Source organism: Schistocerca cancellata, chromosome 12, assembly GCF_023864275.1.
Source record: "Schistocerca cancellata isolate TAMUIC-IGC-003103 chromosome 12, iqSchCanc2.1, whole genome shotgun sequence".
NCBI classification, from domain to species: domain Eukaryota; kingdom Metazoa; phylum Arthropoda; class Insecta; order Orthoptera; family Acrididae; genus Schistocerca; species Schistocerca cancellata.
The window spans coordinates 160,524,645-160,539,371 of record NC_064637.1 but is presented as its reverse complement, the minus strand read 5'-3'; the positions used below and the strand labels follow the sequence as shown (position 1 = coordinate 160,539,371).

The window sequence follows — 14,727 nt, the reverse complement described above, 5'->3', positions numbered from 1 at the left end:
TATGAAGGGTTTATTTCAATAGTGGTACAAGTCCACTTTTTTCATTCTGGGATATAGAGTCCTAAAGTTAAATGAGCGCTGAAAAATCTGCAGTTCAGATACCAGAAATATTCAAGCGTATGGCTTCTTGCTAGAGATGAAACTTTCTTTCTGTTTGTTTGGACCATTAATGTCAGAAGCATTATAGACAGAAAAGTGAGCCGGCCGAGGAAGCCGAGCGGTTCTAGGCGCTACAGTCTGGAAGCGCGCGACCGCTGCGGTCGCAGGTTTGCGCTGTAGTCAGAGGCTAAGAAACCAAAAAATGTGCGAACTTCTATCAAAAGAGGACATTGGTCGAAACTTGAAGTTCTTACTATGGGAAATGCACAAATTCCGTATAGCAGCTAAGCCTGATTAAGGACTATCAAAGCAGTGGGGAAAATACTGACTCAGTTAAGAAATACACTTGTGTAACGTACAATAATGAAAAACCAGAAGGAGAAGGAAATGACACTGGACTCTGTTTCGAAAAAGAAAAGTTATTGTAGAATGAAGGCTTTCACGACCGGTTGACATGGCCGTTGATATACTTTCCGGGATGTGAGGTCGTGGTCCAAGAACTTTTCTGCTCCTTACGTTTCGTCCAGGACTGCGCTGGACTTCCTCAGAGGCGCTGCTCCGCTGAGTCTTGCCGACAGTCGACAAGACTCAGCGGAGCAGCGCCTCTGAGGAAGTCCAGCGCAGTCCTGGACGAAACGTAAGGAGCAGAAAAGTTCTTGGACCACGACCTCACATCCCGGAAAGTATGTCAACAGCCAGAAAAGTTATTGCAGAGGGCTACCTGGTTATTGAAGTATGTTCATTCAAAATGCCCGGCGAATCATGGTCAATGCTGCGTATTATTTGTATTTCTTCTAAAACATTTAAAGCCAGACCCTTGTGTTGAATACTAGGTTTTTTTTGTTTGCTTCGAGTGATCGTTTCTGTCATATCCACAATGTTAACCGTTCCTCCTCGGACATTCTGTATTTTTTTTTTCTTTTTTGCTTATCGGTGCACCACTTGATATTACCCTTACGGATAAAACTGCAGTAGTGAAAAAAAAAAAAATTCTGCAGTTAATAGCGAACTCATATGTTTCAAAAACAAAGCTTCAAGGTCTGTTCGATTGAGGAAATGATAGTTAAAACTGTACTTGTCATATTGGTAAAAGGAATAGGAACTTTGAGAATGTCTTTGACTATCTGAAATAAACCGGTTTGTTACCTTAAGTTTCGGACCATCGTAGTACACAGGGTGAACATTAATAAAGGCAACAAACTGCAGGGACGGATTTCTGACTGGAAATAGAGGGAAAAAGGTCCTTTGATCATGTGTCCGGAAATGCGTCGCTGCCACGGTAGATGCCACTGACGAATGACGGTTCCTCTGATCACGTGCCGTGCCGTGTGTTCCTCATGTTTTGCGGACTGTGTGGTTGACGCAGCGTAATGTAAGCAGCAGAATGGTTCGGTATCCGTGTCGGGAAGAAGCCGAGATTGTGTTTGTGTGCAGCCAAGCAGATGAAAGCTGTCGGGAGGCGTCACGACTGTACCAGAACAAAAGGGCTCACAGACACCAACCACTCCACACAACACTTCAAGCTTTTTTTTTTGCGTTTGTGTGATGATGAGTCCTTTCAGACAGACGAACGTGCAGGGAGGTGGCGGACTGTGCCTACACCAGATTTGGAGGATCAGCATCTAGAGGATGTTGAGATGAACTCTGGTACAAGCTCCAGGCAAGTTGCCCCAGCACACGGTGTAAGCCAAAGTACGGTTTTGTGTATCCTGCATGAGAACCGCTGCTATCCCTATGACCTGCTGCGAGTGTAAGGATTATCAGCAGAGGATTCCCCTTTGCAGGAAGGGTTTTGTCGATTTTTTTTCATCAGACTATCATAATTATGGGATTTATGTCATCTCTTTACCGGTGAAGCAAACTTTACCGGAACTAGCATCATCAATCTGCGTAATCGTCATCTGTGGGCTCCAGGCTATCCTGGGGGAATGGCTGAGGCGTCTCATCAGCATGGGTTCAGCATAAGTATGAGGGCAGGGATTCTTGGCGACCACATACTTGGACCGGTTATTGTACCACAATGCCTCGATGGACGAACGTACTTGGACTTCCTGCGGAACACTCTGCCGAGACTACTCGAGAAGGTGCCTTTGGCAATACTACAGGTTCCCAGAATGAGAGTTTCACTCTGCAGCGGAGTGTGCGCTGATATGAAACTTCCTGGCAGATTAAAACTGTGTGGCGGATCGAGATTTGAACTCGGTACCTTTGTCTTCTGCATCTACACCTACATCTACATTTATACTCCGCAAGCCACCCAACGGTGTGTGGCGGAGGGCACTTTACGTGTCACTGTCATTACCTCCCTTTCCTCTTCCAGTCGCGTATGGTTCGCGGGAAAAACGACTGTCTGAAAGCCTCTGTGCGCGCTCTAATCTCTCTAATTTTACATTCGTGATCTCCTCGGGAGGTATAAGTAGGGGGAAGCAATATATTCGATACCTCATCCAGAAACGCACTCTCTCGAAACCTGGCGAGCAAGCTACACCGCGATGCAGAGCGCCTCTCTTGCAGAGTCTGCCACTCGAGTTTGTTACACATCTCCGTAACGCTATCACGGTTACCAAATAACCGTGTGACGAAACGCGCCGCGCTCCTTTGGATCTTCTCTATCTCCTCCGTCAACCCGATCTGGTACGGATCCCACACTGATGCGCAATACTCAAGTATAGGTCGAACGAGTGTTTTGTAAGCCACCTCCCTTGTTGATGGACTACATTTTCTAAGGACTCTCCCAATGAATCTCAACCTGGTACCCGCCTTACCAACAATTAATTTTATATGATCATTCCACTTCAAATCGTTCCGCACGCATACTCCCAGATATTTTACAGAAGTAACTGCTACAAGTGTTTGTTCCGCTATCATATAATCATACAATAAAGGATCCCTCTTTCTATGTATTCGCAATACATTACATTTGTCTATGTTAAGGGTCAGTTGCCACTCCCTGCACCAACTGCCTATCCGCTGCAGATCTTCCTGGATTCCGCTACAATTTTCTAATGCTGCAACTTCTCTGTACATTACAGCACCATCCGCGAAAAGCCGCATGGAACTTCCGACACTATCTACTAGGTCATTTATACATATTGTGAAAAGCAATGGTCCCATAACACTCTCCTGTGGCATGCCAGAGGTTACTTTAATGTCTGTAGACGTCTCTCCATTGATAACAACATGCTGTGTTCTGTTTGCTAAAAACTCTTCAATCCAGCCACACAGCTGGTCTGATATTCCGTAGGCTCTTACGCTGTTTATCAGGCGACAGTGCGGAACTGTATCGAACGCCTTCCGGAAGCATCTACCTGGGAGCCTGTATCTAATATTTTCTGGGTCTCATGAACAAATAAAGCGAGTTGGGTCTCACACGATCGCTGTTTCCGGAATCCATGTTGATTCCTACATAGTAGATTCTGGGTTTCCAAAAACGACATGATACTCGAGCAAAACACATGTTCTAAAATTCTACAACAGATCGACGTCAGAGATATAGGTCTATAGTTTTGCGCATCTGCTCGACGACCCTTCTTGAAGACTGGGACTACCTGTGCTCTTTTCCAATCATTTGGAACCTTCCGTTCCTCTTTCGAGGGCAAGTGCTCTACCGACCGAGCTACCCAAGCACGATTCACGACCCGTCCTCATAGCTTCAATTCTGGCGGTAGAGCACCTGCCCGCGAAAGGCAAAGGTCCCGAGTTCGAGTCTCGACCTGGCACACAGTTTTAAATCTGCCAGGAAGCTTCAATACTACAGGTTATGTGGTTTCTGCATGACGGAGCATCACGGCACTTCCGCGTTACAGTTCGCCGACACCTTAGCAACCGGAGCCGCGCAGGGTAGCCGAGAGGTGAAAGGCGCCTTGTCACGGTTCGCGCGGCTCACCCCGTCAGAGATGCGAGTCCTCCCTCGGGCATTGATGTGTGTGTTGTCCTTAGCGGAAGTTAGCTTAAGTTACATTAAGTACTGTGTAAGGTTAGGGACCGATGACCTCAGCAGTTTGGTCCCGTAGGATCTTACCACAAATTTCCAATTTTTTTCTTCTTCCCCGGACGCTGGATAGGACGCTGAGGTCCTGTAGGATGGCCTGCTGGATCACCGATCATAACCCCCCCCCCCCTTGGATTTTTACCTCCGGATTATCTGCAAAACGTCGTGTACGTTGAACCACTTCCTTATGTGTAAACCTTCCAACAGTATGTTCACGACACCTGTGATGCTATTCGGAGAAAGGCCAGAAACTGCGAAATAGTGCGGCACTCGATGATGAGATGTGCGAACGCGAGCACTGCATCCCACAGCGTCCCTATCTACATCTACATCCATACTCCGCAAGCCACCTGATGGTGTGTGGCGGAGGGTACCTTGAGTACCTCTATCGGTTCTCCCTTCTATTCCAGTCTCCTATTGTTCGTGGAAAGAAAGATTGTCGGTATGCCTCTGTATGGGCTCTAATCTCTCTGATTTTATCCTCATGGTCTCTTCGCGAGATATACGTAGGAGGGAGTAATATACTACTTGACTCCTCGGTGAAGGTATGTTCTCGAAACTTCAACAAAAGCCCGTACCGAGCTACTGAGCGTCTCTCCTGCAGAGTCTTCCACTGGAGTTTATCTATCATCTCCGTAACGCTTTCGCGATTACTAAATGATCCTGTAACGAAGCGCGCTGCTTCCAGTTGCCGACCTGCTATATTGTAGCTATATGATAAGGGATCTTTCTTTCTATGTATTCGCAGCACATTACACTTGTCTACATTGAGATTCAAATGTCATTCCCTGCACCATGCGTCAATTCGCTGCAGATCCTCTTGCATTTCAGTACAATTTTCCATTGTTACAACCTCTCGATATACCACAGCATCATCCGCAAACAGCCTCAGTGAACTTCCGATGTTATCCACCAGTTCATTTATGTATATTGTGAATAGCAACGGTCCTACGACACTCCCCTGCGGCACACCTGAAATCACTCTTACTTCGGAAGACTTCTCTCGTTGAGAATGACATGCTGCGTTCTGTTATCTAAGAACTCTTCAGTCCAATGACACAATTGGTCTGATAGTCCATATGCTCTTACTTTGTTCAGCAAACGACTGTGGGGAACTGTATCGAACGCCTTGCGGAAGTCAAGAAACACGGCATCTACCTGGGAACCCGTGTCTATGGCCCTCCGAGTCTCGTGGACGAATAGCGCGAGCTGGGTTTCACACGACCGTCTTTTTCCAAACCCATGCTGATTCCTACAGAGTAGATTTCTAGTCTCCACAAAAGTCATTATACTGGAACATAATACGTGTTCCAGAATTCTACCACTGGACATCTTTTGTTACATGGATGCGATGCAGCTCTCTTCCTCTTCCAAATCTAGTCACGAATACGTCCCTACAGTCTGTCGTTCACCCTGTATAAGGCATCCGGCACGTAGAGTTGCCAACTGGGACAAGAATCGCAGTCGTGCTGACGGTGACTCACCAGACGCCGTTGAGGAACCTGACGAAGATGAGGAGCGGCAGCGAGGGCATGAGCGCCGCCACCACCGAGCAGACGAAGTCGAGGGCCAGCGTGAGCAGCAGCACGAGGCGGCGGCCGCGCGTGTCCGCCACGAAGCCCCACACGTGCGAGCTCACGATCATGCCTGCCACAGCAAGCACAGCGCGCTCAGCTGCCCTGAACGGCGAGCTGCACCTACCCGCAGACTGAAGAGCCAAAGGAACTGGTACACCTGCCTAATATCATGTTAGGTCCCCAAGAGCACGCAGAAGTGGCGCAACACGAGGTGGCCTGGACTCGACTAATGTTTGAAGTAGTCCTTGAGGGAACTGACACCATGAATCCTCCAGGACCGTCCAAAAATACGTAAACTACGAGGGGTGGTGGAGATCTCTTCTGAGCAGCACGTTGCAACGCATCCCAGATATGCTCAATAATGTTCATGTCTGTGGAGTTTCGTGACCAGAGGAAGTGTTTAATCTCAAAAGAGTGTTCCTAGAGGCACACTGTAGAAATTCTAGACGTGTGAGGTGCTGCATTGTCCTGCTGAAATTGCCCATCGGAATGTACAACGGACACGAATGGGTGCAGGTGACCAGACAGGATGCTTACGTACGTGTCACGTGTCTGAGTCGTATCTAGACGTATCAGGGGTCCCATATCACTCCAACTGCACACGCCCCACACCGTTACAGAGCCTCCTCCAGCTTGAACAGTCCCCTGCTGACATGCAGGGTCCATGGATTCGTATGGTTGTCTCCATGACTGTACAAGTCCATCCACTCGGTACAATTTGAAACGAGACTCGTTCGACCAGGCAACATGTTTACAGTCATCAACAGTCCAATGTCTGTGTTGGTGGGCCCAGGCGAGCCATAAAACTTTGTGTCGTGCAGTCATCGAGGGTACATGAGTGGACCTTCGGCTCCGAAAGCCCATATAGGTGATGTTTCGTTGAATGGTTCGCACGCTCACACTTGTTGATGGCCCAGCACTGAAATATGCAACAATTTGCGGAAGGGTTGCACTTCTGTCACGTTGAAAGACTCTCTTCAGTCGCCGTTCGTCCCGTTCTTGCAGGATCTCCGCAGCGATGTCGGAGATTCGATGTTTTACCGGATTCCTGATATTCACTTCATCGCTACCTCCGAGATGCTGTGCCCAGTCGCTCGTGCGCCGTCAATGACACCACGTTCAAACTCACTTAAATCTAGATAACCTACCATTGTAGCAGCAGTAACCCATCTAACAACCGCACCAGACACTTGTTGTCCTATATAGGCGTTGCCGAACTGCAGCGCCGTATTTTGCCTGTTTAGATATATCTGTGTGCGAAAACGCATGCCTATACCAGTTCCTTTGGCTCTTTAGTGTATATTTCAAATAATCGAGCTACCATTCATAGATACTCAAATCCTTAACTCACATTGTAGATTGAAATGTAAAACATATTCTGTGTGAACCACAGCATTCTCATAAATAAATTAGAGTATTATGGTGTCACCAGCAATGCTGCGAAATGTTTGAGTCTTACCTAACTAACGGGAACCAAAGGGTGTCGTTGCAAATTACCTGTGCAGTAAGCAGTCAGTCTTCATGTGATGGGGAATTAATTACATGTGTTGTTCCTCGAGGTTCCATCTTGGGTCCATTGCTTTATCATGTATACATTTATGACATTAATGAATGCAAATAAGGCAAATATAATGGCTTTCAAAGGAAAGAATCGAGTCAGATAGAACATAATAATAAATGAGAAAATTTTAGGATACCTATCCCATTTCCGTTGTCTAGGATGTAATAACGGCTTTAACTATGGCAAAGACATTGAGAATAAGATTAATAAATATCAAGCTTTTGCGGAACATCTGGAAGACTTTTGGGAAGAAAACCAAGAAAGGAAACACAAATGAAATTCTACAATGTTATAGCTGAAATTTATGAGATATGTAAGTTGCATAATAAAATGGATAAAATGAGGAATGAAGCAATATCTTCTCAGTTAATGACAAGATAAAAGACAATAGAATGAAATGGAATGATACTATTGACAGAATGACAGGCAACAGGTTGTCAAAAAAGATGATGAGTTATCGACCGACTTGAAAGAGAGAGCTAGGTAAGAGGTGGGTGGGTGGAAGGATGCATGGATGGATGGATGGGTGAATGATTTCAGCACCTAATTCTTGGAAGGAGATGGTCATGATGATGAATTATCTAGCAAAATAGCTGCACAGTCACACCGCCTCTAGTATCTTAGTACGAACGTCCCTCACGGATGGGTATTTACGACATTTCAGATTGCACCACGCTTTACCTATGTAGATGGTTCCGCCGAGGAAGCCCTTCTCGAATGACGTCATGTCGAAGTCGCACTGCGCCGCCGGCGTGACGTAGGCGGCAGCCAGGGACTCGAAGATCATCGAGATGAGGCAGAAGCCGCACACGGCGAGCAGCGCGTAGTGGAAGCGACCCTGACCTGCCGACACACACACACACACACACACACACTGCACACTCGGCACTTGGACTTTACGCAGAAATATTCATACAAATACCTGCAGCAAATAATTAAGAACTCATTATCCGTGTTTGACTGGTATTTCCTCCATTTGATTGCACAACAACTTTATTATATATCGTATTGGTTAAAAACAGTTTTGGTTGCAATTTTAGTTTTTTTTTAATTTTTTAAAATTTTTATTTAGGCACCTTCAGGGTGATCTTAATTTGGTATTTCTTAAAACGATCCTTTAGACAGTGTAGCCAAAGGGCATCGTCGAATACATCAGGTCAACATCACCTTCGCTAAACCCAGTAATAACTTTTCTAGATGGTCGCGAGTGACTCCAAGATGTGCATAACGCGTTCCCGTTATCAGGAGCGAGTAACAGTAATAAGCTTACTACCTGAGCCCCATCTCATTCTGTTACTCGCCCCTGTGAACGGGAACGTGTTATGCACATCTTGGAGTCACTCGCGTCCAGCTGGAAAAGTTTTTACTGGGTTTAAGGAAGGCGATGTTGGCCTGATGTATTCGACGATGCGCTTTGGCTACACTGTCTAAAGGATCGTTTTAAGAAATACCAAATTAAGATCAACCTGAAGGTGCCTAAATAAGGCGAAACGCGTAGTTGAAAAATAAGAAAAAAACTAAAATTGCAACCAAGACTGTTTTTAACCAATACTATTAAGCACTGGTTTGCTATATGCCACGTATGCATTGGAAGAATTACTATATTTTACTATCATGATGTTGGCCTTAAGCTATTATCAAGTACAGCTGTGTTGGGTATAACTGGACTTTGTTAAGTGATGTCAAATGAAACACCTTTCAGCCGTCTAGTTTCCAAACTTACACACATCCAAAAAAGTTTTGCATCACCCCGCTTCCCAGAACTCCTGAAGATAGACGTTGATTGTGGATAATGTATCACAGACACAGTCCCTTTGACTGTTCGGAGATGTCACTAAACCCGCCCAAAGATGTAAACAACTATGCATGAGCAGCGACTATTAGACGGAGGGGGTCAAACAGCCGATCAGTTCCAATAATTCCACCAGGAAGGAGGTACACGTCTCGTGTTGCGCGTAGTTCAAGCATGCCTAGAAGGTCAATACCGCGGTTCGATCGCGTCCGTTTTGTTACTTTGTGCCAGGAAGGGCTCTCAACAAGGTAAGTGTCCAGGCGTCTCGGAGTGAACCAAAGCGATGTTGTTCGGAGATGGAGGAGATAGAGACAGGAACTGTCGATGACATGCCTCGCTGAGGCCGCCCAAGGGCTACTACTGCAGTGGATGACCGCTACCTACGGATTATGACTCGAAGGAACCCTGACCGCAACGCCACCATGTTGAATAATGCTTTTTGTGTAGCCGCAGGAGATCGTGTTGCGACTCAAACTGCGTGCAATAGGCTGCATGATGCGCAACTTAACTCCCGACATCCATGGCGAGGTCCGTCTTTGCAATCACGACACCATACAGCGCGATACAGATCGGTCTAAAAACATGCCGAATGGACCGCTCAGGATTGGCATCACGTTTTCTTCACCGATGAATGTCGCGTATGCCTTCAACCAGACAATCGTCGGAGACGTGTTTGGAGGCAACCCGGTCGGGCTGAACGCCTTAGACACACTGTCCAGCGAGTGCAGCAAGGTGGAAGTTCCCTGCTGTTTTGGGGTGGCATTATGTGGGGCCAACGTACGCCGCTGCTGGTCATGCAAGGCGCCGTAACGGCTGTACGATACGTGAATGGCATCATCCGACCGATAGTGCAACCGTATGGGCAGTATATTGGCAAGGCATTCGTCTTCATGGACGACAATTCAAGCCCCCATGGTGCACATCTTGTGAATGACTTCGTTCTGGATAACGACAAGGCTCGACTAGAGTGGCCAGCATGTTCTGAAAACATGAACCCTATCGAACATGCCTGGGATAAATTCAGAAGGGCTGTTTATGGAGGACATAACTCTTTTCATGAGCAATAAAAAGGGCGGAAATGATGTTTGTGTTTATCTCTATTCAAATTTTCTGTACAGGTTCCGGAAATCCCGGATCTAAGGTGATGCAAACCTTTCTTTGATGTCTGTATTTTACTTGGTGACCAGTTTCGGTGATGTGCTACACTATCTCCAAGCCGCTGACCCAGGTTTAGGAAGATTCCACCTCTGTTCTGATCAAAAGAGGGGCCAGCAATAGTGGTATTAGTAGATTTCTGCTTGCTGTAGCGAGACCTCCAAGTACAAAATCAAAGAAATGTATGGCACAGAAGCAGCAAACATTTTCTCCAGCCAGGGAACAATTGAGCTAGACACTGCACACCAATGCAGTATTTATATGTGCAGTGCATTACACGTATCTACGAAAATAACATCATCAATTAATATACACTCCTGGAAATTGAAATAAGAACACCGTGAATTCATTGTCCCAGGAAGGGGAAACTTTATTGACACATTCCTGGGGTCAGATACATCACATGATCACACTGACTGAACCACAGGCACATAGACACAGGCAACAGAGCATGCACAATGTCAGCACTAGTACAGTGAATATCCACCTTTCGCAGCAATGCAGGCTGCTATTCTCCCATGGAGACGATCGTAGAGATGCTGGATGTAGTCCTGTGGAACGGCTTGCCATGCCATTTCCACCTTGCGCCTCAGTTGGACCAGCGTTCGTGCTGGACGTGCAGACCGCGTGAGACGACGCTTCATCCAGTCCCAAACATGCTCAATGGGGGACAGATCCGGAGATCTTGCTGGCCAGGGTAGTTGACTTACACCTTCTAGAGCACGTTGGGTGGCACGGGATACATGCGGACGTGCATTGTCCTGTTGGAACAGCAAGTTCCCTTGCCGGTCTAGGAATGGTAGAACGATGGGCTCGATGACGGTTTGGATGTACCGTGCACTATTCAGTGTCCCCTCGACGATCACCAGTGGTGTACGGCCAGTGTAGGAGATCGCTCCCCACACCATGATGCCGGGTGTTGGCCCTGTGTGCCTCGGTCGTATGCAGTCCTGATTGTGGCGCTCACCTGCACGGCGCCAAACACGCATACGACCATCATTGGCACCAAGGCAGAAGCGACTCTCATCGCTGAAGACGACACGTCTCCATTCGTCCCTCCATTCACGCCTGTCGCGACACCACTGGAGGCGGGCTGCACGATGTTGGGGCGTGAGCGGAAGACGGCCTAACGGTGTGCGGGACCGTAGCCCAGCTTCATGGAGACGGTTGCGAATGGTCCTCGCCGATACCCCAGGAGCAACAGTGTCCCTAATTTGCTGGGAAGTGGCGGTGCGGTCCCCTACGGCACTGCGTAGGATTCTACGGTCTTGGCGTGCATCCGTGCGTCGCTGCGGTCCGGTCCCAGGTCGACGGGCACGTGCACCTTCCGCCGACCACTGGCGACAACATCGATGTACTGTGGAGACCTCACGCCCCACGTGTTGAGCAATTCGGCGGTACGTCCACCCGGCCTCCCGCATGCCCACTATACGCCCTCGCTCAAAGTCCGTCAACTGCACATACGGTTCACGTCCACGCTGTCGCGGCATGCTACCAGTGTTAAAGACTGCGATGGAGTTCCGTATGCCACGGCAAACTGGCTGACACTGACGGCGGCGGTGCACAAATGCTTCGCAGCTAGCGCCATTCGACGGCCAACACCGCGGTTCCTGGTGTGTCCGCTGTGCCGTGCGTGTGATCATTGCTTGTACAGCCCTCTCGCAGTGTCCGGAGCAAGTATGGTGGGTCTGACACACCGGTGTCAATGTGTTCTTTTTTCCATTTCCAGGAGTGTAGTTTTCTATCTTAATCTATTAGTATGTACACTGGCTAGGTCCCCGGCACGAATCCGCCCTGCATATTTGTGTCGAGGTCCGGTGAGCCGACCAGTCTGTGGATGATTTTTAGGCGGTTTTCCATCTGCCTCGGCAAATGCGGGCTGGTTCCCCTTATTCCGCCTCAGCGACACTATGTCGGCGATTGCTGCGCAAACAAGTTCTCCACGTACTCGTATACCAACATTACTGTACCACGCAAACATACGGGTTACACTCGTCTGGTGTGAGACGTTCCCTGGGGGGGGGGGGGGGGGGGGGGTCCACTGGGGGCCGAATTGTACAATATCCCTGGGTTCAGTGTGTGGTGGCGGAGGGGTGAAGTGGACTGCAGTACTCGTCGTGGGGTTGCGAACCACTGCGGCTGCGGCGGGGACGGATCCTCTCCGTCGTTTGTAGGTCCCCGGTTGACATAACATAACATAACATGTACACTGGCTGACCAAAAAAAATTGAAGGACTCTGAAGGGGAAGGGGAAACGCAGTTAAACTTCATAGGTTAGCAGAGTATGATTAGAAAATCGAGTCACACTTGCAAAGAACTTGGCAGTATGGGCCAGCTAATCAGGTATGACGCTGCACCTCTTCGGGCCTGGAGGTATGTTCTGATTCGGTTAGGGTGGCTGTCGCTGAGCCGCCGTGTCCGCTCCTGAGGTAAGCCGCCGGCCCACAGCTGCCGTCGATCTCCCTGGTCACTGGCACTGGGACGGAGTAGTAGGGCGAGATGCTCCTACACGTGTTTTTCAACTGGAAACAGGTGTCGGGATCTTAGTTAGGCGCAGCACTACTTCAACATCACGCACACAGTTCCTAGAGACGCGTTCAAAAAAAATGGTCCAAATGGCTCTGAGCACTATGGGACTCAACTGCTGTGGTCATAAGTCCCCTAGAACTTTACTTAAACCTAACTAACCTAAGGACATCACACACATCCATGCCCGAGGCAGGATTCGAACCAGCGACCGTAGCGGTCGTGCGGTACCAGACTGTAGCGCCTTTAACCGCTCGGCCACTCCAGCCGGCAGAGACGCGTTCGCTTATGTGGACGTGAACTGTCGTGTTGGAAAATGTCAGCACGGTTCTGTGACATGGGAGGTAACACGTAAGGACACAGAATGTCCGTGATATACCGCTGAGCACCCTCTGCACTACCAGTCGCAACCTGAAGTCACATCCGATGGCTCGCCGCACCGTGTCGCCACGAATAACACCGCACTGCCTCTCGCAGGGTCACCCGTGCCAGCCCAGGGCAGTGAAGAAGCGCCGAGAACAGTGTGACCTCATTAATTAGTAGTGTAGCCTCGTGTTCAAGGTCCCCCTGAAAACGCAGCCTTTTGTACTATAGCCTATGTTGTCGTGCGACGGTAATAGCCTGTTACGGCTGCTCCTAGTTTGCTACCAGTTGCGCGGGATAACATAGAATGTTGCAGACAGTCCGTTACTTGTTTTCGGTTGAAGGATGTTACGAGATGCGGTTCTCCCTTGCTGTGGTCAGACGTGGTCGACTTGACCCTTGAAAAAGACTCAGCCTTTTCCATGCAGTCCAACATCGAGTCACCGTCACATGCGAACGCTCCAAAATAGCGACCCACTCCAACGTCTGGCGAAGTGGAGACCTACAGTGATGCCCCTTTCAAATCCTGTCACTTCGTGATTACGCTCTGCCGCACTAGCACACAGTGGCTGCCTGTCCTGCACAGTGATCATCCAACGTGTGACGCTATTCACGACACTCAAACACCCACCTCGCCTGGTAGTGACACTAAATACTAGTCATTTACATACCCGCTGATCTACATCTACATCTACATTTCTAATCCGCAAGCCACCCAACGGTGTGTGGCGGAGGGCACTTTACGTGCCACTGTCATTACTTCCCTTTCCTCTTCCAGTCGCGTATGGTTCGCGGGAAGAACGACTGCCGGAAAGCCTCCGTGCGCGCTCGAATTTTACATTCGTGGTCTCCTCGGGAGATATCAGTAGGGGGAAGCAATATATTCGATACCTCATCCAGAAACGAACCCTCTCGAAGCCTGGACAGCAAGCTACACCGCGATGCAGAGCGCCTCTCTTGCAGAGTCTGCCACTTGAGTGTGCTAAACATCTCCGTAACGCTATCACGCTTATCAAATAACCCTGTGACGAAACGCGCCGCTCTTCTTTGGATCTTCTCTATCTCCTCTGTCAACCCGACCTGGTACGGATCCCATACTGAAGAGCAATACTCAAGTATACATCGAACGAGTGTTTTGTAAACCACCTCCTTTGTTTATGGACTACATTTTCTAGGGACTCTCCCGATGAATCTCAGCCTGGCACCCGCCTTACCAACAATTAATTTTATATGATCATTCCACTTCAAATCGTTCCGTACACATACTCCCAGATATAAAAATATAGCATTTCAGTCTTTTGATCTCTATTTTTTATGACTGGTTTCAGGCTAGCTGCCCATCTTCAGATCATATATTGCAGTTACAGAGTAACTTGTCACTACAGAGCCATCGGTTCTCTGTCATAACATACACTCCTGGAAATTGAAATAAGAACACCGTGAATTCATTGTCCCAGGAAGGGGAAACTTTATTGACATATTCCTGGGGTCAGATACATCACATGATCACACTGACAGAATCACAGGCACATAGACACAGGCAACAGAGCATGCACAATGTCGGCACTAGTACAGTGTATATCCACCTTTCGCAGCAATGCAGGCTGCTATTCTCCCATGGAGACGATCGTAGAGATGCTGGATGTAGTCCTGTGGAACGGCT

General features: G+C 48.3%; 1 protein-coding gene across 1 annotated transcript in view; it reads right to left on the bottom strand.

The window, feature by feature from the left end:
* The window catches only part of LOC126109787 (synaptic vesicle glycoprotein 2A-like), a 164,085-nt gene that overhangs the window by 84,675 nt on the left and 64,683 nt on the right, over positions 1-14,727 (bottom strand). Inside the window, exons 3-4 of the mRNA XM_049914845.1 lie at positions 7,910-8,071; positions 5,575-5,737 (exon numbers count right to left, since the gene is read on the bottom strand). Of these exons, the coding sequence (XP_049770802.1) occupies positions 5,575-5,737; positions 7,910-8,071 (325 nt within the window). The remainder of the gene's footprint in view (positions 1-5,574; positions 5,738-7,909; positions 8,072-14,727) is intronic.